General features: G+C 43.5%; 2 protein-coding genes across 7 annotated transcripts; one reads left to right on the top strand and one right to left on the bottom strand.

Moving 5' to 3' along the window:
• Positions 1-1143: 1143 nt before the first annotated feature.
• Positions 1144-5268, top strand: LOC116840465 (presenilin-1). Of its 3 annotated transcripts, XM_032807203.1 has the most exons (8): positions 1149-1458; positions 1526-1782; positions 1926-2194; positions 2279-2488; positions 2571-2791; positions 2866-3171; positions 3241-3488; positions 3666-3821. In XM_032807203.1, exons 2-8 carry the CDS (start codon positions 1648-1650, stop codon positions 3819-3821), a joined length of 1545 nt encoding a protein of 514 aa, XP_032663094.1. In that variant the 5' UTR covers positions 1149-1458; positions 1526-1647. The 3 variants fall into 3 exon arrangements, with proteins under 3 accessions (XP_032663096.1, XP_032663094.1, XP_032663095.1); XM_032807205.1 differs by having other exon boundaries at positions 1144-1755; XM_032807204.1 differs by having other exon boundaries at positions 1151-1782; positions 3666-5268.
• Positions 4414-22854, bottom strand: LOC116840464 (kinesin-like protein Klp98A). Of its 4 annotated transcripts, none has more exons than XM_032807200.1 (16): positions 22519-22854; positions 19977-20046; positions 15248-15358; positions 14329-14445; positions 13633-13878; positions 13377-13549; positions 12793-13198; positions 12420-12704; positions 11860-12273; positions 11364-11561; positions 9636-9758; positions 9237-9338; positions 9020-9157; positions 7597-8706; positions 7138-7407; positions 4414-6994 (listed from the first exon to the last, which is right to left on the bottom strand). In XM_032807200.1, exons 1-16 carry the CDS (start codon positions 22563-22565, stop codon positions 6749-6751), a joined length of 4056 nt encoding a protein of 1351 aa, XP_032663091.1. In that variant the 5' UTR covers positions 22566-22854; the 3' UTR covers positions 4414-6748. The 4 variants fall into 4 exon arrangements, 3 of the variants coding, with proteins under 3 accessions (XP_032663091.1, XP_032663093.1, XP_032663092.1); XM_032807201.1 differs by having other exon boundaries at positions 6749-6994; positions 7597-8685; XR_004377364.1 differs by lacking the exon at positions 4414-6994 and having other exon boundaries at positions 7381-7407; positions 7597-7693; positions 7792-8706.
• Positions 22855-23245: the final 391 nt, after the last annotated feature.

The raw sequence follows: 23245 nt of genomic DNA on the forward strand, positions 1-23245 counted from the left end.
GAGTAGAGTAACATTTAATTAGCCAATCAGAGCAAAAGGAACTAAGATTTATTTATTATGATTGGTTTATTAAAGTAACTCTACCCATCGAGTAGGATTTCTGAACATAGCCTTGGAAGTTAGCAGTAAGAAGTAGGAAGTAAGAATAAGAAATTGACCAATCATTGTTGATTATTCTTCTCACATTCGACTGTGGTTGGTCAATTTCTTACTCTTACTTCCTACTTCTTACTACTTACTTCCAATGTAGACGTCCCTTAATTCATTTGCAAGGTGCGGCGGATAGTGGGGAGAAGAGAATAGAAAAGCTTGATAAGATGATAAAAAGTCCTGAGTGTTCTCACGTTCACTTCTGAAAGGTTCTGGAACAAAGACGAGAAAATTCACTCTTGAATTACTACGTTATTGTTATTACTACGTTATTGTTATTCTTTATTACAATATATTCAATCGAACAAAAGCGCGTCTGACTTGTCGTTGAGTCGTATTATTCGGAAAAAATGGCGGCGCTTCTGCGTAATCGCTAAGTCGTACTACGTCTTTGTTTCGTTTATTTGAATATATAGGGTGTACAAAAAAAGGAGTACTGGGTAAAGCTGCTAATGGAGGATTCACACCGCGCCCAATGTTCGACGTACGACATCCGATATCCAATAGGAGAACAGTTTTCTAATATAAAATTCAATTCTCCATTGGAAAGCTATTCTTTTATCGGATATCGGACTTCGTATATCAGACATCGGACGCGGTATGAATCCTGCATAAGCCTATCTCATCCTAGGCTGCGTTCCAAAATTCTACTCAGTGGGTAGAGTACATTTAATTAACCAATTATGATAAAGAAATTCTAGTTATCTTTGTTCTTATTGATCAATGAAATGCTACTCTACCCGTCGAATAGAGTTTTGGAACGCAGCCCTAGAGGTCAATCAAAGGGTGCGTTCAGATTCCTCATCCGGGTGCACTCTATTACTAGAAACACTATAGTATATGTGACATACTCGTATACTATAGCACTTCTAGTAATAGAATACACCCGGGTGGGGAATCTGAACGCAGCCAAAGTACTACGTCCTCGTTTGCTCGTCAGAGCAACGGTGGCGGCTCGTAGCGAACAAAAGTAAAACTATACTTCGAAAAAATAGTCGATCTGCTGCATTCTTTTTTATTGCAAATATATGTAAGAATGAGACTTATTTTGCTATACTTTGTTAGATTTTCTTAATTGCAAATAAATACGTGTTACTTTGTAATGCAAATTAGTGCAACTGAAAAGAATAAGTCTTTCATGTTGCAACTGCACTTTGTGTAGTTAAACTAAAGTTGATGCATAGTTTATAAAGATGGCGGTTGCACAGTGAGTCATTCGCGCGACACCGAGAGTGGAGAGGTGTGAACGGTTGTCAACAGTTGTCAAACAAGCAGTGAGATTTCTGCTCCGCCAAACGATTTAAACCAGTTAAGTGAATCAAACGCTCCGTGGTCGGTTATAAGCAACCACTTTCTTCTCTCTAATGTAAACCAGGTGTGCCAGATAGCGATTCGTGAAGTGTGTCGAAGATACGGGTACAGCACGATTCGGAAGTTGCCAAACGTCACTGTCACGCTTTTTCTGCTCGCCCGCCCAGGAACACAAGACGTTGATGAATGTCTGAGAGTGATTACGACTCGGCAAACGAATACACAAGCCTGATGGACGGTCACGTCGCGGAGTCTCGCACGGACGACCTGATCTTGGTCAACGAGCGTCGAAAGGCACGCTCTAGAATTACCAGTGAAGAAGTAATTTTTCCGGCAGTTCCTAGTCTATTGCTTTCCCTCTTTCTCGTTCGGATTTCTTCTCTTTTTCGAATGATTTTTGTTGCGATAAATTTTTAACGCGCAAGCATCACCGTGTTATGTTAATTACGAATAATATTTAACAGGAAAATGGAGTTCCTGAGGTAAACATCGAAGTGCCAAGTTCCACTGTCACACGATCAACTGTCACACGATCGACTGTCACACGATCAACTACAGCAAGAAGCGCGTCTGACAGTAGTAATCATAGTAGACTGAGGCTAGAAGAGGAGGAAGAACTGAAGTATGGTGCGGCACATGTGATCAAACTCTTCGTCCCTGTTTCACTGTGTATGCTGGTTGTAGTGGCTACTATTGGTTCTGTGAATTTCTACACAACTAAGGGAATGTACTTGTGAGTTTGGAATGAGCTTTCGTGGTGTTTCATTTTGAACTTCTCTTTTGAAGAAGGTGAACTTATTAGAATCTCTATTTGCAGAGTATACACCCCATTTCACGAGGACAGTTCTGACACAAGTACCAAAGTATGGCAGGCATTTGCCAATTCGTTGATTCTCATGAGCGTCATTGTGTTCATGACTGTGATACTTATTCTCCTTTACAAATACAAGTTCTATAAAGTCATACATGGATGGTTGATCATAAGTTCTTTGCTGTTGCTTTCTATGTTTTCTATCTTATATTGCGAGTAAGTATTCAGAAGGGGATAAGTGTTTTGACATGTTCTGTTTTTCTCAGTTGGTATTTGAGAGATTTCTTTCTATTTGCAGACAAGTATTGAGAGCATATAACATTCCAATGGATTTTATCACACTAAGTATAGGATTATGGAATTTTGGTGTAGTTGGTATGATATGTATCCATTGGCGAGGACCATTGCAACTTCAACAGGCATATCTGATCTTCATTTCTGCCTTGATGGCTCTTGTTTTTATCAAGTATTTGCCCGAATGGACAGCCTGGGTTGTGCTTGGTGTTATAAGTATTTGGGGTAAATCATCTCTGAGATGGAAACTCGTAAAGTCGACTATATGGGCATTTTTATTCACGTTCATTTTTATTTAGATCTGATTGCGGTCTTAACACCAAAGGGCCCATTGAGAATACTAGTCGAAACAGCGCAGGAACGGAACGAGTCCATTTTCCCCGCTCTCATATATTCATCCACAATGTTGTACACATTCACTGTGACGTATGCTGGATATGTGCAGGCAGCCACGATGGCTGGCAGTGATGCGACGTCGGGAGAGACCACAGCGTCGGGAGAAACCACGACGTCTCCTACGCGCGATCGAACGGGAAATCAATGTAGTTACGCATCGGGCGACACGGAGGAGGAAGGTTTCACCACTGAATGGGTGGAAACGCATGGTAGGAGTCGTATGTGCCAATGTAATTTCCCAAGACTATTGTATTAAATCAACAGTCCCGATCGCGCAGGTGAACGTAGCGCAAGACGCGCACGAGAGGTACGCGAGAACTATGATGCGGTCGTTGAGCCTGCCAGAAGACAGCAGCAGAACCATCCGTTGGAGTTGCAAGGAGTAATAGCAATACCAGTTCCCATAGAGGAGCGCGGAGTCAAGTTAGGTCTCGGTGACTTTATATTCTACAGCGTGCTCGTCGGAAAAGCGTCCAGTTACGGCGACTGGAACACTACGTTGGCTTGCTTTGTCGCTATTCTTATCGTACGTATTCTCATCGTATGTCTATCATGAATTACGGTAAGAGAGTTCAGAGTGAAAGATCGTAGACACTTATTACTTCCTGAAATAAGATCTGATTTTTCTTGAAATATTTCGTCGAATGCTTTATGCTTGTCTTGCATGCTGCTACAAAATAAACGCGCTTCTTGCTCGTTACAGGGCCTCTGTTTGACGCTGCTGCTGCTGGCTATATTCAAGAAAGCGCTACCCGCGTTACCGATTTCCATCACGTTTGGTTTGACGTTTTACTTCGCAACACGTGTAATCGTCGCACCGTTCGCGGATAGTTTAGCGAGCGAGCAAGTGTTCATTTAAAAATCTAAGTAAATATTATATTATTGTTGAGCGTAATTTATTGCTGGAATTGAATATCGAAGGACAATGCCTGTTTACTTACCTATTGGGTATCATACGCAATGTTCGATTATATTTCTTCACTCGATTCTTCAAATTATTTATGTATATATGTGTGTATGTGCAAAAGCAACTAATTTCTGTATGTAAATTTTTAGACTGAGTAAATCAAGATACGCGTATATTGTAAAAAATTGGACAGTATATACATTTTTTAATAGATATTCTCCAGGGAGTTACACACATAAATATATGTATATGTATATATATATATATGTGTGTATATAATATATATATATATATATATATTTCAAATACACATATTGCGAAATGCTCAGAAAAAAAGGAAAATAATCTAGACTTGTAATTTAGGGAAATGCAAAGCATATATATATATATATATATATATATATATATATATATATATATAACACATATAAAGTGTAGTTATTTAGTATTTTTCTATGTGAAAAAAGTAAGTTTATGCGAGACACGAATGTTCAAAGTGGTAATACGTTGTCGCAGCGTGATATGTGATACATAAACAGAAGAATGCGCTGCATTATAACAATTTATTGTACTCCATTGTTACACTTACAGAACATAGGTCTCGTAGATCAAGTATAAAAAAGCGGATAACGACGATGATTGTTCTTTCTCTCTCTTTCTTTCTCTGTCACTTTCTTTCCCGCTTTCTATCTTTTCCTTGAAAATTGTATGAGGTAATGTCCGTAAGTAACTGCCTCCGTATAACATCTTGATACACATACTTGATACCTTGATACTTGATAATACGCACTTCTCATGATGTTTGTGCTGGAGCGCCGTGTTTATTACTATTACTACCTAGCCAGGATGATTTTCTCCTCCCACTTCTCTTGGGGTTTTCGAGTCCGGTTATACACAGCCATGGAATAAATATTTGCTTTTTTTTTCCTTTAACTACGAAAAGCATATTTATCGTACTTGTGGCGCTTAGTCGTTATAATTTACTTTATATGGTACTAAACAGTAGCAGCGTTCGAAGCTGAAAGTGCGTAATTCTCAATATCCCCTTTTTCTTTACTTTCCCCATCTTATCCATCAATTGATCGGAATATAACAAGGCTGAATACCCCTGGCTATGTAATTAAGGAAGCCGTTTTACATAATTTCGAATATCTCTAAAGTCTTTCGCATACCGATGAAAGAAGCGTTTTGGTAATCGTTAATACTTAATTCGCACGAGCCAATTTGACCAGTCGTCATTAATAGCAATGCGGCAACACTTTCGCGAAATCGATAATTGTCATATAATAATAATAATATAGTAATAATATAATAATATAATAATAATAACATATGATCGCACTTTGGTTTAATATTATTCAAATAAATGCCGATGATTGCATAACGGTTCCAACTTTAACGATGGTTCTGCTACTTCCTCACTATACATTTATATAATATACATACTATATAAGTATTATGTATGTAACAATATACGTACGCATACATATATAAATGTATATGTACGTATGCGTATAGAATCCCCAGAACCGGAAGAACTTTAACAGCGATATGATGTCTTTTTGCGCTTGTAACACCGCCATCTCACAAGCTGACGCATCTGCAGAACATTGTAAAGACCGCGGTGTATGTATCAACACGGGCAAACAAATATGTAATGTAGGAAACAATATTGTGAACAGTATCACCAGGGAGACCAACTCTTATTTCTTCACTTCCGGATATTGAATCGCGACACTTTTATCACGTTCACGAGAAAGAAACAATCGATCTACTTGAATCGAGACACTTACATATGCGTGCGTGTTTATAATAATTTATCACCTCAAACATATTCAATTTTTATTAGTAACAACTCACATATTCGCTTACCCAAGTTGATATAATTACATATTAATGGAAAGTTCTATCTCTCTTCAATCCCATCGATTGCTCTTCTATAGTTTGGATCGCGTGTGTACAAAACATTACTCTCGACGCATAAAATAAATACTCTTTGAGACTATCGTGAACGAACTATATGATGTCCCATGATCACCGTAGCTACTGATAAGCTCCCGCATAATTTCTTGCGATAAAATGCGTAATTTACAATAACGTTTGTGCTCGCGCTAACAACATAACTGAGAATTATATCGACTACAAGATTCGACTATATTCGCAGGAAGGTACACTTCGTGATTGTGGATTCTATCAGGAGAAAGACATTATAGGAAAATATCTGTAAAAGATAAAATAAATCACTATGACGCGATATGTGTTTCGCTTCCGCCAACCATCGTATAGACGAGTTTCTCTCGTAAAGAATATATCACGTTGCCTTCTCGTTAATATCCCCGCGTGCACTTCGGATTCGCCGTCGGCGATGCGCTCGAGACGGTAACGAGAGGGAACGCTAATTGTCTAGAACAGTCTTACAATCGCTAAGCTTCTGGAAGCATACATTTTTTGTAACGACTAAAATATCACGCCGGACGAGTCACTCAACATACTTGTCATTGGATTATTAATACGTAGCCGTTTTATATAATAAATAGCGTGCTTCTCGAAGCATCGATGAAAATTGTATCGGATCATCGACACCGACGAGACACTAGGAGAGGCAGTCTCGCATAATTTTCCGCGATATCGACAGTTCAAGAAATACCACGAATGTTAGGCGACTCGTCTCGTGTACGAGCACGCTGCCGCGCGCGATTTATCGATACTTTTTCCTTCACTCTAACTACTACATCTTTATAAATAAGACAGAAAAGGAAAACGAAAAATACAATGTATCGCAAACGTACGTTCGCTACGCTATCTTTGATCGAAGAGACAACGTTCGCTCTTCGGCGTGTGAAGAAGGATGAAGATCGACGCAGCGTACACAGGATATCTTAGCTGGTGCCGTATTTGCTGCTCTCGAACATGCCGCGCCTGAAGAACGGACTGAATTCCAAGAGAGATTGCTTATCTATGTTGCTGAGATTGCCGTTGTGCTTGTATAGAGGCTCACAGTGCGGCAGCTCCGAACAGATTTGAATCAATCGGCGAAGATATTCTTCGAGACGTTTCCTGCGCTGTCTCGCCACGACCTCGTACTTTGGAAAAACCTGGCGCGGAGGAAAGCGTATCGCTGCGACCTGTGCGAGCAGAGAATTTCCATCAGATCAATTGTACATGTCACATATAATTGTGAAAGCGACTACGCGTCTCTCGTCTCGACAATTGGCCAAGTTTAGAAGTGATTCATGATGGCGACTTGGTCGAATCAAAGCGACCGTACCTTGCTACCGTATTTCTGCCGCATAGATATATACAGCTCTCGAAACCTTCTGTATCTACGCAACAGCGTCCAGCTGTCGTCCTGTGCTACGACTCGCACCTCATACTCGTAATGGCTGGACGTGCCAGCTCCGCGTATCACGTACGACGGTATACTGACGATCATGTTGATCACGCTGTCGCAGTCGCCGTCGTTCGCTATCAACGACGGCAGGGATCTCGTGATCGTCAGGGAATACGGACTGCTCAATCGGTCGCCACGATTCTGGCTCTGCGCAGAAAAAAGAACAAGGTCCATGATGAAATACGTTCTGTAAAAGTCGACTCGGGTGAATCGAGGCAGTATTGCATCTCTTGGAATTTTTTAATAATTAATACGACCAATATCGCAAATGGAGAACGCTGCTATGAAGCAGAGAGAAAGAGAGTAAAAAAGAAGGAGAAGACGCGGTGAACTCACCGTCAAATAGACCGTCGAGTAACCGCGACTGGAGGATCGCCTGGGCGGTGTCGTTTCCGACAAAGTCTCTTGATCATTAGTATTAGGCCTGTTATTCCTGAAAAGTTGAGATCTGGTTGTCGCTACCGTTAATAGAATGGCGGAGCTATTATTCGTAGATTCTACACTACAATAAGCATTTGGTTCGTTCTGTACATAGTCCACGTTGCCCACGCTGGCGATCGCGAGCCTATCGTCGCCGTCGCTACACCGCGCCGGTGGTTGCCTCTGATTCTTTCGTTCGTCCTCCAGCAGCGACACCTCCAGCTCGATCTGCTGCTTCTGCAAGTCCTGCAGTATCATTATCTGTCGATTCAGGTCCTCCTTCGACGGGGTGTTCGCCTCCAGGCATCTCATCACCATCATCCGCTGACGCGCGATTCTTTGGTTCAGTCTCTTCATCGCCGGATTCTGTTGTATCGGCGACTCCAGCGAGTCCTGGAAGATGCTCTCCGTGATCGCGGAAGTCACCGTGGGCGAACTAGTCTTCTTCTCCTCCTTCTCTTTCTGCTCCTCCTCGTCGCTCGTCGTCGTCGTCGTCGTCGTCGCCGTCTCCGTGGTGAACGAGGAAACTTTACCGGTGTTTATTATTGTCGTGCCTTCACTCTCTATCTCCGGTGATATTCTACAATCGCGCGTCACATCGTCCTCCCCACTCTCCTCCTCCTGCTCCTGTGCGTCTTCGTTCTTCGCAGTGGAGTCGCTCGTCCGCGTCGTGTCGGCGTCCACGAACACCACAGGAGGATCCGGAGAATCAGCCGCCGCTGTGTGAAAGGTCTCCATGGTCTCGATAGAACTCGGCACACTCTGCGGCAACAGGCTCAGGGCCGAGACGATCTGGAGCTTCCGATTGTTCGCGTCCTGGAAGGACTTCATGTCGCAGCTGGACGTCGTCTCGTCGCCGCTCGACGACTGATCACCCGGTGACGCCGGTAGCGCGCGCTTCAGGTTCAACGAGAGACTCTGCTTCCTCCGTAGGATCTCCTGCATCTGCTCCTGCGTCCGCTTGGACAGAAACAACTTCTTGTCCGTTACTCCTTCGTCGGCCGACTGAAAATCATCAAGTGAATCCTGGAGCAAGTGAGCGATGGAGTCTGCTCGCCGATCAAAATGGACATTGCAATGTCGTGAGAAGGTATTCTCCTTTGCTTTTCGTTTTATACTCGAATCCTAAACTGCACGTAATGAAAACAACCACGCGCGGAATAAAATAGAGTCCTGCTCGCGAAATGGAATTATGAATGCTGGAAATTTGTATTGTTACATCGCTAACGAACTCTCTCGCGTACATCGAACTCACGCTCGTTATTCCATTGCGATCTTCGTTGTGTAACAATTTCTATTTTCACTAACGCAGTACCGGTTTCACGAATACATTACATACTTCTAAATGGAACATGTGTTTCTGCCTCTTCGCGATTTCCATCAGCTCCTCCTCCATCTTGTCCACCTTGCTCTGATGCTCATTCAACGACCTCACCTTGCTCTGCAGCTCGTTCTCCAAGGCGACCAGCTCTTTCTTCTGTTTGAGAGATGATTTCTCGTTAGAAACTTCTCGTTCTCAGAAAAGGGAAACGGACAAGACTCTTCGATTCACTTACGTGATGATTGACCAGCTCTCTGACGCTGTCGATGCACTTCTCGTCGTTCAGGCTGGACCACGACTCGGGCAGACTGCTGTCACTTCCGGCACCGTTATCCGTCTGAAATACACATTATGCTTCATTCCTCGCAAATATGTATATACGAGACAAAACACTCGTTCCTCAAGATAATCGCACACGATCCCACGTCCTCTTTACTGCAAGGACACCTTGTCCCGTTGTTTTATTCGCGACTGTCAACAAGAAGTGTTGCGTGTTGTATGGATCATTACGAAAAGAAAGAGGAAAGAAAGAAAAAGTAACATCATTATATGAACGTGGTGCGAGTATGCGTGCGTGCTACGAGCAAAAACTCAAAGATACGTTCAGCTCCTCACGAGGCCGCAGGTTCCTTACCTTCTCCCACTGATGGTGAAAATTTTGCGCACGTTCGTGACTGTTCATGATCTCTTGCAGCTGTCGATGCTTGGACTGCAATGTTGTGCGCAGAGAGGCGATTTCCCTACACATATTTTCTACCTGGTACCACACACATACACCGAGGCGTTAACAAAAAAAGAATTCAAAATCAAACATAAGGATACGAAGTTTCGATATATAATAATCGTGCACATTTCGTTGCACGCGAAACAAAGGAGGCAAAGCAAAACCGCGTCGCGAAATCAAACGGATCGAAACTATATCTATGAAGAAAATGAAGAGTGAGTAACAAATCGGAAATATACAAATATATGTGTTCCGCGTGCTCTCCTCGAAATATAAATACGAAAAAAGCAAGTTGATCGTCACAGATAGCAAACTTGACGATGGCATGTGCACATTAACGCATATAATCGCTCCGATGTCACCTCTGTGCACGCTTTCAGTAACAAAGGCACGGATATGCTCGACGGAAATTAACGGACATATAAGTCAGGAGATATAAATAAACAGTGGTTACAATTCCCGCGTTACATTACCTCGAGAAAGCGGACAAAATCTGCTCATTGCTCTAACGTTAGCACTCGGAATAATGGTTGCACACATGCGAGCGGGTCGTCGCGAGGTGAGACAACGATTAAATTGGGTTTGTTAATCGGGAGCATTAATGAAACGATCGAGTGCGTGACTTTCTTAAGAGATTAAGTGAGAAACAACGAAAAGAAACATAGAGTGAGTGCGTGCGACAATATTTCGTGGAGGATCAAACGCCAATTTTCGTATGAAAAATTTATTAATCAACAATATATCGTATGTATATATATGTGTATATATATATATATATATGTGTGTGTATGTATAACAATAATTATTTCCTTTATATTATTTCTCGCATAACAAACCCATAGACGTTTCTATACAAACAAGCCCAGATATGTACATACTTCATTCTTAACATTCTCAGCTAAGGTACTTAATACATAACATTCCAAGGAATGCCATCTGTCCGGCAATATCTCCTCAGCACTAGCACCTTTTCTTTTTTTTTTTTCTTTGTGAGTCGGCGTAAAGTCTTAATACTCATATGTACGCTGACGCGCGTAGTCACGCAAGTCGTTAACATAAAAGGACCTGTAGCAAACGGCAAGTATTAAACGTGTTAATCGTAAATAGGCGCAATATTCGAAGATTCCTGACAGCCGACAGAGGAATCGAGAGACGGAATCTCGTATTATTCGGTAAACAACGAACACAAAATCCGTCGCAGACGACGAGTTGCACAGAGTTTAAGGGAAATTATACACACTGAGAGAGACCTGACAGAGTCAAAGATACCGACAAGTCTTACCGCGGTGTATCCTAATCGCAGAAATCTCGCTCTAAATCTCGCAAAGTCGCATCGATCGACGCAGTCTGCGCTCCCGAGATGCCGTCCAAGTGAAATCCGGACACTCGCGGATCGCTTGTCCTGCGCGAAATCGCGGAAACATAGTTGATGGACGAGAGGAAATGAGCGAACGAGACTCCGCGACCGACCCCACACATACGCGTGGAAGATCACATGTTCAACGGGCAAACGTGCGAGTAGATGATGATGTTGCCAGACAAGCAAATAAGGACACCGAGAGCGACAAGGACGAGGTAGAATTGGTACTTGGTCGAGATTACATTCAAGTCCGGAGACGGCGCATCCGAGTCACTTACTTGCGTCATTTCGTCCCGTCGCTCTTGTTCCAGGTGATGCCGTCGCACGCGCAGATCTCGTTGCCGCGACTCCAAGGCCGTGATCGCGTCCGCCCATTCTTTCCACTGAGCGCCCCATTCGCGTTCCAGCTCGCGCTGTGCTCCTTCGAGAGCCTCTCTCCGAGCAGCCCATCTCTCCTCGCGCTCCTCTTGTTCCCTCTGTGAAGACAATTTATAGTTGGTAACTTTCGACAGTTCCTTCAACGAATGGATACCGATATCGAACTGTTGGAAGACTCTAGCAAATTTTTATATACATTGTGTTAATATGTCTATATTTTTCCAAAAAAATGAGTATAGCACTCAACTTCAACCATGATAACTCTTCGTCAATTATAAGTCAGCAGGAAAGTTAAATAACGCAGTAATAGCTGGACGCTTTCAAGAAGCTCTATTAGATATGATAGTTTACTTTTACCACAAAAACTAGCAAGAACTCAATACTTTATCGACGAACCTTAAAGTCCGCCTTCTCCTTGATAAGAGCGGCCTTCTGCTGCTCCAGCTCTTCGACCGCCCTGAGGTCTTCACTCGAGTTCAAGAGATTATCACTGGAAGAGGAGGCGTGCAGATCAGAGACGCTCCAGCTCAAAAGCGACAGTCTCGACAGATTAACGACCGTCGACTGAAGATTGCCGTTGCCTGAGCCGCCTTCCTTCCGTAGTTTCGCCGCCTCGGCTGGATCGTTATATCGGAACATGTTATTTCTGCCCAGGAGAATGATGCAGCCCTGCGATAATCGCGTCGGCTTGTCCACTTGGGCGGTGTTGATCCAGCAGTGTGGCGAAAGTGGATGCAGCGTCGCCACGCCGCTATCCAGCTCGACTATGCAGTGCTCCGGTTCTACATCCGCGCCAGTTAACACGATATCCTGTTGGTCATAATGCATTGAATCTTTTTAATCCTGATTTGTTCAACTCTGTGAGTTACTGTGGATAATTTATAATTCATAGAAAATGTAATAAAGGAAACATTCACGAAATCTTTCCTGCTGATATTTCTTTTTAATATCGTTACCTGGACATTAGGAGCTTCCTCTGTGCCGACTAAAGTTTTGCCCTCTTTCAGGTGATACAACGTGACGCCGGTGCTGAGGAGATTGTCGTCGATGCCAACCAGATGTGGCATCTCCGAATCGAGAACAACGCCGACGCCGCTCTTTCGCAGTCCCAGCGCCTTTTGCTCCTGTAGGATCTGTTGCGTTTCTCGCCACTTTTCGGTCCACTCTTCGGTCAGTACCTTCTCTTGTTCTTGTTTCTCGTAGATCTGATCTAACAATACTTGCGGCGGCCTCTCCACGCTCTATACGTGGGTAAGCGGACGAATATATTATTCTGAATAATAACGAAAAAATTCGAAGAGTAACATTTGGAAATATCGGAATACTTGCCATATCCTTGCCAATAAGGGACTTCAATTTCTGTATCTCCTCTCTGAGCTCCCTGATAAGCTTCACATTGGGATCCTCGTTGATGGTCGGTTTATTGATGATATTCTTCGCGCGATTGGCATATCTAAGAGTGCTGAGAGTCTCCCCGTAATTGCAATCTGCCGGACTAATCGCTGCGATCATGATAGTCTTGGAATTGCCACCCAGGGAGTCCTTCAATAGCCACGTGAGCACGCTATCTCGGTAAGGAATGAAGACGTTCCGCTTCGACATAGACGACGCGTCGCTGCCCGAACTTAGTTCGGAGAGTGCGGATATCACAGAGCCTAAAGTCACCAAGGACTTGTTGATGTGCGCGCCTTCCTTCAACCGCTGACCCGTTGCTCCAGTCGCGTTCGCACGTTCGCTAAAGACAGAGCAGAATCGTAAGAATAACCGCGCAATTCGTCGCGGCATTTTGCTTTGTTCCTCTTTCTTGTTTCTCTTTTATTTATTTCTTTATTCTTTTTTTTTCATTCTCTCATGTTCACGGACGACGAACTCGAAAGCAAATTTCGGCTTCGGATAACTTTTCTCGAGACTACCTTCCGGCCAAGTCGACTAGGTGCACCTTGGAAACGGTTTCCGACGGCATGTTGCCTTCCGAGTAGCCGGCCTGTACGAAGGTTATCGTAAAAATCGCGTGACTCCTGCTACTCACGTCGTTCATGTTTGTGCTGGCTGTGGTTCTGTGCGTATTACCTCTCACCATGCATTCCTGGAACGAAAACAGCCGGGAACGTGATAGATGAGGCGAGGCGTGCGCTTAATTGACATGCGAACCCGTCCGTCTTCAGTTACCTGAATGTCCGAATAATCGTAGACCAGGTGACTCGATAAATCTTGGACGTAAGGCCCCCGTTTCGGGTGCTCGCGCACCTTAAGCGAGTGTGATTGGCTTTGGTCCAGTCTAAGCAGGTCTCTCACTTTTTCGTTATGAATCTCCAGGAACGATACTTCCGTCCTGTACGACGCTCCGCTCTCCTTTCCAGTTGCCATTCTAGCAAAGAGTGTCTTGCAGATTCGCGGTATCAATCCTTGAGATTCCTGCGGCGAGCGTGATATGAGCAAATCACAAGAAAGAAAAGCGGAGAAGAGATTACAAGCGAAAATGATGCGTCTCTACCTCGCAAAATATACAAAACAAAATTCGACCTGCCAACTCTCGCGTGACAAAACGCAGCGATTATTTAGAAGCAGATATGAAATTTTAATCGCGATACTTCTTACACAAGATTGCTGCCAAGGAAATATTTAGAGTCCATTTGGCAGGACGAGAGAACTCGTACGTATCAATATTACTATATTCAAAATAAATATAGAGCGATAAGGAATTCTTATCGCGCAGCGTAACAATAGAAAACAGTGTGACTTTGATCGGAATTTCACTCGTTCGCTAAATTACATTTTGTGGAAACGTTCTTTTTCGCCTGTAGCGAGAGGGAGGATTGCGAAGGAACGGTGCTCCTCTCTCGACGAGCCGCGCTGTAACATTACCGGTGTGCCCATCATCGTGAAAGTCTTCCCGGATCCTGTCTGGCCGTAGGCAAAAACGCAGGCATTGTAGCCCTCGAAGGCACTTTCTATTACGTCCGTTCCAAGATCGTAGAAAACCTGGATGATGGGAGAAGAGTGTTTTTTTAGCGTTCTCTTCATCAATAGACGATAGCCGCAACGATAACCGCGGGGGAGGACAGAAACAAATGTAGCGAGGTCTTTCATTCGCAGTCGCTCGACAGAAGGCGACTTGGCGTAACGTAACGACACGGCACGACGTGAACTCACCACGACCATTGGCGTAACGATCGCGTACGTGTTTTACATAATGGCATCTAATTAAGTCGTGGCGCGTTGATTCCTTTTACGTAACAATTATCCGTGCAGGATGAAACAATCTCGAACAACGACCGCGTGTCGAGCCATGCGCTATGATTTCGAAATGAAAAGCTGTTTATGAGTAACGAGATAAATAATGATTTCTCCAAACATGTATCTGTACATTAGCATGGTAATCATGTGAGGATATGTGTATAACATAGTATAGACGATGGATTTTGGAAGGAAAGGTCGATAATTTTGGAAAAATTACGAAAGATCCGCAACGTTCGTCGGAAACGTGTCTGAGCATCGTTGCATCACTGCATGCTCCCGCGAGGCTCATTCTTTTCTTATTTCCGATCACGATGATTCACTAAAACGGTGAACGGCGAAACGACTGAGCTAATTATAAACGGACTGTTGCGCGATCACGAATACAAAATCGGCTGGATCTTTCCGTATACAGTGGAGAACGTTATCGCGAATGATTCCAAGGTCGACCAGCTCGGCGTTCCGACATCGAGGTCACTTTCGCCACGTTCTCCGTTTTCATGGGTATTCGTGGGTCGAGATCAAAGGAAGAATTCGGCACACGAACCTCCTCCTGGGACACATAGTTCTCGTCGTTCGAGTCGAAGGACCAGTAGGAGTGATCGAACGTGAAGTCTTTGTACTTCTCCCGGTCGATATCTCTGCAGCTACCCGGTGTCTGTGAACAATAAAGCGGCAATCGTTACTCGTCGTTTGCTGGACGTCGTCGAGTATCGTTATCGGTGCACTAGTGCTAAAGTTCAATTGCCATTAGCCGGGCCGACTTCACGCGTAAATAACAATAACGTTTGATTTCGCATAATCTGAACGCGGGAGTCGCTCTTGGAAAGTTCCCGTCTGGCAATCACAATTGTCTCGCAAGTAGCAGACGATTAGATGCTCGCAAGGTGATGACGATATAACACGTGCCATTTCCAGGTCGGAATCCTACATTACTGACGAGACAACGCTGGGAATCGTGCTGCATTATGCAAGAAGGTGGACGATTAAAAAGTAAAACCAGAATGATTTCCACGTCGATTTCGCTCTTGCGACTTCGCGCGCGCCGCTCGCGATGCCGAACGCGTCGGCACGCTACAATGCGAAAGTGATTCATCCGATTCAGGGTAACAATCATGTAACTTTTTCCTAAGAGCGGAAACGTGAAAAATGAAAAGTTTCACGTGAAAAAAAAAACTCCATTCTTATCGTGTTCACGAGTGATTGAGATCAAGGAGAGATCGGCACGAGTCTTCTTCTGAGTATAGAAAACTACATTTCTCCGGACTATAATAATTTTTGCCCATAATAATTTTACAAATAGACCGCGTTAATGCGTTAATTTTCGATGTGACGCATTGTGGTGAATTCGAGCGGCCAAGTGGCTCGCAAATTGCCGAGGCACGATCGATTTGCGGAGTCCCTCGTGTCGATCGCGATTCGATACGGTGCTTCAATCCGTGGCGATTAATTTGCTCGGCGCGCGACTTATCGGAATCAATTAAGCGCGCTTCGCGCTTTCAATCAAGGCTGAGCGCGCTGCGCTGTTCGCGCTCACCGGGGATTTCGTCGCCCACGAGAAAACTCTGCGCCACGACGTTCGCGCCTTCTCCCTCGATCGGAGAGACGGAGAAAGATCGTCCGGATGAGAGTCAATCGAATGTGAACAAAATGCCGGGGATTATACAACGCGTTTTCGATTGCGTAGCCGCAGCAGTCGCGAGATCGCGAAGCGATGTGTGTTACCCGTCGTGTCTGCGGTCCAGCTGAGATTTTCGCACTTTCTCTGAGAGCCACGTAGCGCGGCTACGCATGCCGTTATCCTTCAGCGAGGAGATTCGCGCGAAAAAACGCGACGGAGGGAAGTGACTGCGGCCGCTCAAGACGTGCACACAGCTGGATCGATCGGTCGATATCGCGCGCCGAGATATTAAATCAGCTGGAAACATGTAACAATGCAAGCGACAGATGCACTTTTTTCACATCCATCTTCTTTCTTAAAGGTGTTTACCTGAACACGTCTGCTCCTACGACCGAGAGCACCTGCCCGGGGACAGATCGAGGTCCCATTAGCAATTGCGACTTGGTCGAATTCGTTCGAGCAGAAATTATGACACCCAAGCCGCGAGGTGCCTCGCTGCCATAACGAAAAAGAGAAGCTCATTCACGTCACGACTTCCGGCTTAGAAATCCTTTAGAAAGTCCATTTAAGACCATTACTGCCCGGCAATCGGGCTACCACTAGGTGAATTCCTTCCTACGTCCGAGTTATACCATACATGGAGAGAATTTTATAGTAAAAATCATCATATACTATACTTTATGACCGCGGATCAAGCATTCTGCAGTGATGTCCTTTCATTTCACACGATGAAATTCCGTGTTCGATGGGTATCGCCGCAGCATTACTCTAGCCAAATACATCGTCGCGCCACTTCGAGAGATATCGCGCCACAGATATCTTTAAATAACGTGGAGATATATCTACGTTGCACAATTTATCTTGATACTCGTGATTTCAATCACAGTCGTAAGTATAAGCTAATACAGCTGATCCACCTTTTGATTCCATTATATTCCTTTACGATCTCCGCGCGACATCGATTTCACTTCCTTTCGCGACCTGACCTGCAAATCCTTGTGGCAATTTCGCGAGAACGCGGCGTTGCTCATGATGTAATCGTGCTTACGTCACAAACGGACCTTCAGTTCATAAACATAGAAGCTAGAGACGTAAATATGCGATAGGCGTTTTTAGCATCGCAGCTACGATCTTCGTAACAGGTTAGCAACCGCCTACGCGTATTATCCGTGACGACCATCTTTATAAAATTCGAGTCGGCGATCATCCGCCGAGTATAGTCGGATGCGCTTTCCAATATAAGTTTCAAATCGAAACACACTCCGTACATCGAAAGTCTCGAAGATCTCCGTGATCGTCTTCTTCTACCTGGAGCGATCCGATTTGAATTCGTGGAACGAGACCAAAACCGGCCCTACCGAGTGGCGAGCCGATTCGCGTGTCGTGCGAATATCGGCGAACGGTGAAAAGCCGTGCGAGAGCCATTAACCTCGATTGATAATGACCGCAAGCCTTGGGAATTCGTCGTGGCGTTCGCAAAACGTAATTGTCGAGATCGCGAATCGTCAAGTAAACGTTAGCAACACTCAAAAAATGGTTTTGCTCTCATAGCAAAAATGATCCCGATACGAGAAATTAGCTGAAATGAATACACATTGACTAACAAATACCATGATATTGTTTTATATCTAATCAATGTAGACGACAGAATTCCTATCTCAGTTATATTTGTAAAATTTAGCAAAAAGGTCTCTGGAACGCCCATTCAGATTAGTCATACTTCTTATAAAAATTAACTGTGACAGACAAAAAAGACTAACAACAAGAGACAAACGAATATATACACTGAGAGAAAAATGTATGATATTTGGAACTATAATGACATAGTAAAAATATTATAGTTAGGAATATAATTTTTATAGTAAATGTTACCATAATATTTGTAATATTTATAATATAAGTATAGTATAACTGACCCGTGTAAAATTTTTACCAAGAATTATAATTATTTGAAATAAAAAATATGGTAAGATGGCAAATATTGAATGGTAAGAGAAATTAACTATTTTATATAGTCAATACAATTGGAATATTTGGCAAATATAGGTACATGTAACTATATTCCCAAAAAGTGCTTTACCATATATATAGAGTAATAAGATGGTGACTATAAATCTATGTTCATTCTACTATATCTTCATGTTTAGATGAACTATAAATATATGTTTGAGGCCAAAACGAACTATAAAATATAGTTAGATTATAGTTATTTCAACTATTTTTTTCTCTCAGTGTAACCTTCACAACTACTTAAATTTGCTTGCAGATATTGTTAGAATATTATTGTAGATTCTACATACCACTGGCAATTTTCTAGTAGAAATAAAAAAACAAATCTTAGCCGTAACATTTAGAATTCTATCTAGACTAACAAAAGAGTTGTGCACTGAGAGAAAAAAATAGTTGGAATAACTATAATCTCACTATATTTTATAGTTCGTTTTGGCCTCAAACATATATTTATAGTTCATCTAAACACGAAGATATAGCAGAATGAACACACATTTATAGTCACCATCTTATTATTCTATATGTATAGTAAAACACGCTTTGGGAATATAGTTACATGTAATATTTTCCAAATATTCCAATTGTATTGACTATATAAAATAGTTCTATATAAAATATTTCTCTTACCATTTAATATTTGCTACCTTACTATGTTTTTTATTTCAAATAATTATAATTCTTGGTAAAAGTTTTACATGAGTCAGTTATACTATGCTTATATTGTAAATATTACAAACATTATATTTACTATAAAAAAGATATCCCTAACTATAATCTTTTTACTATGCCATTATAGTTCCAAATATCATATATTTTTCTCTCAGTGTGAGTAAATGAAACTTGACTACACTTTTCGGAGTCGTTGATTTAGCTCGGCCGAAAAATATTCGACATTTAGAGAGGGTAAAACACAATTAGTGATATCTCTTTAGTTATTTAGTTATTAACAACTCAGACAAAATGTTGGTTGTGGCATTGCAGTTAAACTTCTTGTCTGCATTTTATGATTTCAAAAGAGAACTTCGTAACTAAAACTACGAACAATTGTCACTGGTGGCAAGACAAATTAGTTTTGCTAAAGTGTCAATGACTAATAAGTAAACCTATCCGAAAGGTACACTCCGATTTCTTTCTAATTTGGCACAAATGTAGAAGTACAATAAATATTTACGTCATATTTTTTTCATTTTGGTTCACTTTGAGTTTCACGGGCAGTTTATAGCTTTTTAATGTTCTCACTCCTATCGTCAACAAGTACAACAAAAATGCATAAGAAATAAAATTGAATACAAGAAATCGGAGTGTAACTTTTGGGTTTTATTTGTAAGAAGCATCAATAATTGGATGTTCAACTCTATCTTCGTCATCAGCGGCGGCAATATATCCAGAATTGTCTCAGTTTGAATCATCGATGAAAATCGTACGACGTGCAATATAAATTAGAGTGGTCAACGCGATTTCACCACAGAGTCGTTCTCTCGACGGAGAATTGGACTCTTGTAACGAGCTGGTAGCAGATGGAATTATCCGTTACGAAAGTCACGGCAAACTTCACGTGACGCGTAAATTTACAGAGATACCGGCTCGAAGACGACGCTCTAAGAAAAGCTTTGCATTCAAGGACGACACGCGATAGTTTGCTTACCTTGGTGTTGAAGATCCGCGTTCTCTTGCCGTCCATCTGCACGATCAGCTTCGCGTTCATCGCCAGCTCTCTGTAAAGCAACAAACGCATCCTGTTATCCGGCATGCAGACGTCGCCCGTCGCCAATCGGTCGAAATTCGAACACGACGAACATCCTCGACTACGGCCGTAATAACGTCGCACACCAGTCGATACCACGGCGACAGAATTGTGTCACGTGCTGTCAATAACATTTCTCTGATCCAGCGAACAGGTCGGAGTCACCGCGTTGTTGCTCCGCGCGCGAACGAACGCGACGTGGTCGTCATCTCCGAAAGAAACAGTCGCTCGCGTTATTCTCTGTTTTCTTCTTGTTTTCCGCGAAGCGACATTTGGCGGCATAACAAAACTATCCCGCTGACATTTTCGACACTGAGGACGAGACAAACCGGTGTTTCCGCTTACAAAGTTGTTTACGGCTTGGCAAGCATGACAAATAAAATAATATAAAGTATAATGAAAAAACCAAGCCTATATTTTCTCGTCGGTTTCGCGGTGAAAAAATTTCTTAATATGAGCGATCGATCAATCGTGCGTGTTATCAAGGCGCCGCCAAGGCAAATAACTTTCGATATAGATATTCGCGCCTTTTTTCGAGTATATGATCGACTCGAGGCATCAAAAGCGCTTTTGGGAAGAGTCGATATTCGCGTCAGACGTTAAAGTTTTTAGAAGAAACTCGGAAAAAAGATAATGTTCCATTAAGAGTACCAACATCTGGACACTAATAACGCTGATATTTAACTCTGAGTATTTTTATTGTTTTGCGTTTTAAATACAAATATTTTCAGTTATCATTTGAAGAACATTATCGCACGCGATCCGCCAATTTTCTTTAGTTGATAACTCAAAAATCTGTGATTATTACTTGCAAAATAGTAGAGGAATTTTGCATTCAGTTTGACTTAACTTACATGTATATTTGTGGACAGAAAGATTGTCCATAATTTTTCGAGTGAGTCTGTGGACTCAGCTATCTTGTCCAATAATAACATTCTCCCATTGGACGTAGCAAACACATCTAAAAAGTTACGAGTAAATCTATGTGTAGACGAAGTATAGGACACTTATAGCATCAAATAATCCTGTACATGTATATAAACCGTATATTGAAAGTTTAAATATTCGTATTTAAAGAACCAAAACGATAGAAGTTTGTTCTTTATAACTGAATTAATGCGCATTTTGAAACTTAAAAAGCAACAGATATATAATCGTGACCTTGTCAGATAAAAAAGAAAGAGAGCTAATGCAAGGTCGTGCAATTCAGCTACAAAGAACAGATCATAAGAATGTTCAGAGTTAGGTATCAGTGTTATTGACGTTCAGATATTGTTACTTTTGTCTTAGCGATTTTGTCTTCAAGCTTCCTTGTAGGATAAAATGGCTATATAACACATTGCTTTAGGTTCACATTAGGTTAGGTTAGGTTAGGTTGTCGCTCGCCCTTCGGGTTATCGTCCTTTTTCCCTTCAGAGTTTTCTGTAACGCTTGTCTTCAACTACAGGAATAATGATTCTATGTTGCAAGGCTTTTTTTCTACCTACGTATTAACGAATCATGAATATACGGGCAAGGAGGAACGAGTAAACGACTACTCATTGGATCGATATCTTCGTGTCGCTCTGCGAGAGCTTTAGCGAGGGCAGCCTGATCAAGTCATCATTGTCATCGTCATCATTCGGGCGACGATGACCCGCATTCCCGGTGGTGATCGCGTCGCTATCGTGCGCGTATATCAGCAACCGCGTCCTAAGCGTCTCCCACACGCTCGACGACGTTGCACCACGATTATGGCGCGGATAGTGTCCTCGCGAATGATCGATACGCCGTAACACATCGTGGAAACGTCGTCGACCGGACGACGTTATTACGTCCACGATAATTGTTGCGCAGCGTTATCGACCGGCGGTGATTTGAAAAACGCGGAAGTCTAAAATACATTCGGTGGACGTCTATAGTCGGAGTGTCCTAGAGATACGTCATGAGAGTGTCTATAGCAGCCGGACACATGACTGTGGTATGACGCTCGTCGACACGCGATGTCATCGCGAGCGCGAATTGACCCGGACGATCGAGGCTCAAGTGCAAGTCCACATATTATGTTTGCGGTGCTCGCGCGAGATGTTTGATCAGTCAACACGCTCTCTCTCTCCATCCCTCGCGCGTTACACACTCGCGTGCGCAGGTAAATTCGCGCGCCCGCGCGCGACAAGTGCGCGCCGGGCAGCGTCCGTTGGTGAAATCGCGATGGAAATCGTCGTCGCCTCGTGAGAAGACTTTCGGTCACGACGCGAACATCCCAAGGCCGAATTGTCGCGAGCGCGGCGATGACGATGGCGACGGCGGAGTCGGCTGCTGCCGCAGCAGTCTCGTCTTTCTCTTTCTTTCTTTCTTTCTTTCTCTCTCTCTCTCTCTCTCTCTCATTCTCTCTTTGTCCGCGATCGCTTTTCACTACGTGACGCGATACTTATCTCGATCACTAGTTGCACGACACACGCACCTCTTGTTGAAGGGTCGAACCCTCACGGCCACCTTCACCGAAGCCATGGTTCCGACGCGACGATCGCATCAGGCTAGCTAACGATGTGAGTGAGAACACGAGTGTCGTCCACCGTCTCGTTGTGTACGTGCACGAAACACGCGACGCGGCGACACGCCTTCGGCGGCACGCTGGCTGCGACGTAGAGCGCGGCGTCGCGACACTACTACGCGCGTCCACCGGCACAGCCGTGGACGGACGTCGCCGTCGTGCACCACCGTCCTCGTTCTCGCAGAGCCTGGAGCGCGACCACCACCAGCAGCAGCGACATCATCTCACGCACGCACGCTCACGGCAACCGCGGCCGACTGTCGCGCCGCGCCGAGCCGAGCCGAGTCGAGCCGAGCGTTCGCGGCGCCGCACGAGGGCGCATGCGCGACTGCAAACCTTGCCGCTCGCCCGCGTTCGCGAAGGCCGTTCGCGAGACGACGCGATTACACGCGATTTTTTCTGCCCTTTTTTGCCCTTGTCTTGTTCTGACTGAATTCGGCTGAATCCTGTTTGGATTTCGGGAGCGAGACGCGTGATGAACGCGTCTCGCTACTCAGCTGTCGCTTGTATCCAGATTATGAACATTTCTTTTTTTATTGCCACAGGTTCGACTCACTCGTGTCGCGTGCGGCAAAGATAACGTGATCAATCTTCAGTACATATAAACTAGTATAGGCCTGTTCGAAGAACTTTTGAA

This window comes from Odontomachus brunneus, unplaced genomic scaffold (assembly GCF_010583005.1).
Source record: "Odontomachus brunneus isolate Ranch 3 - 2012 unplaced genomic scaffold, Obru_v1 Obru_scaffold_010, whole genome shotgun sequence".
NCBI lineage: Eukaryota > Metazoa > Arthropoda > Insecta > Hymenoptera > Formicidae > Odontomachus > Odontomachus brunneus.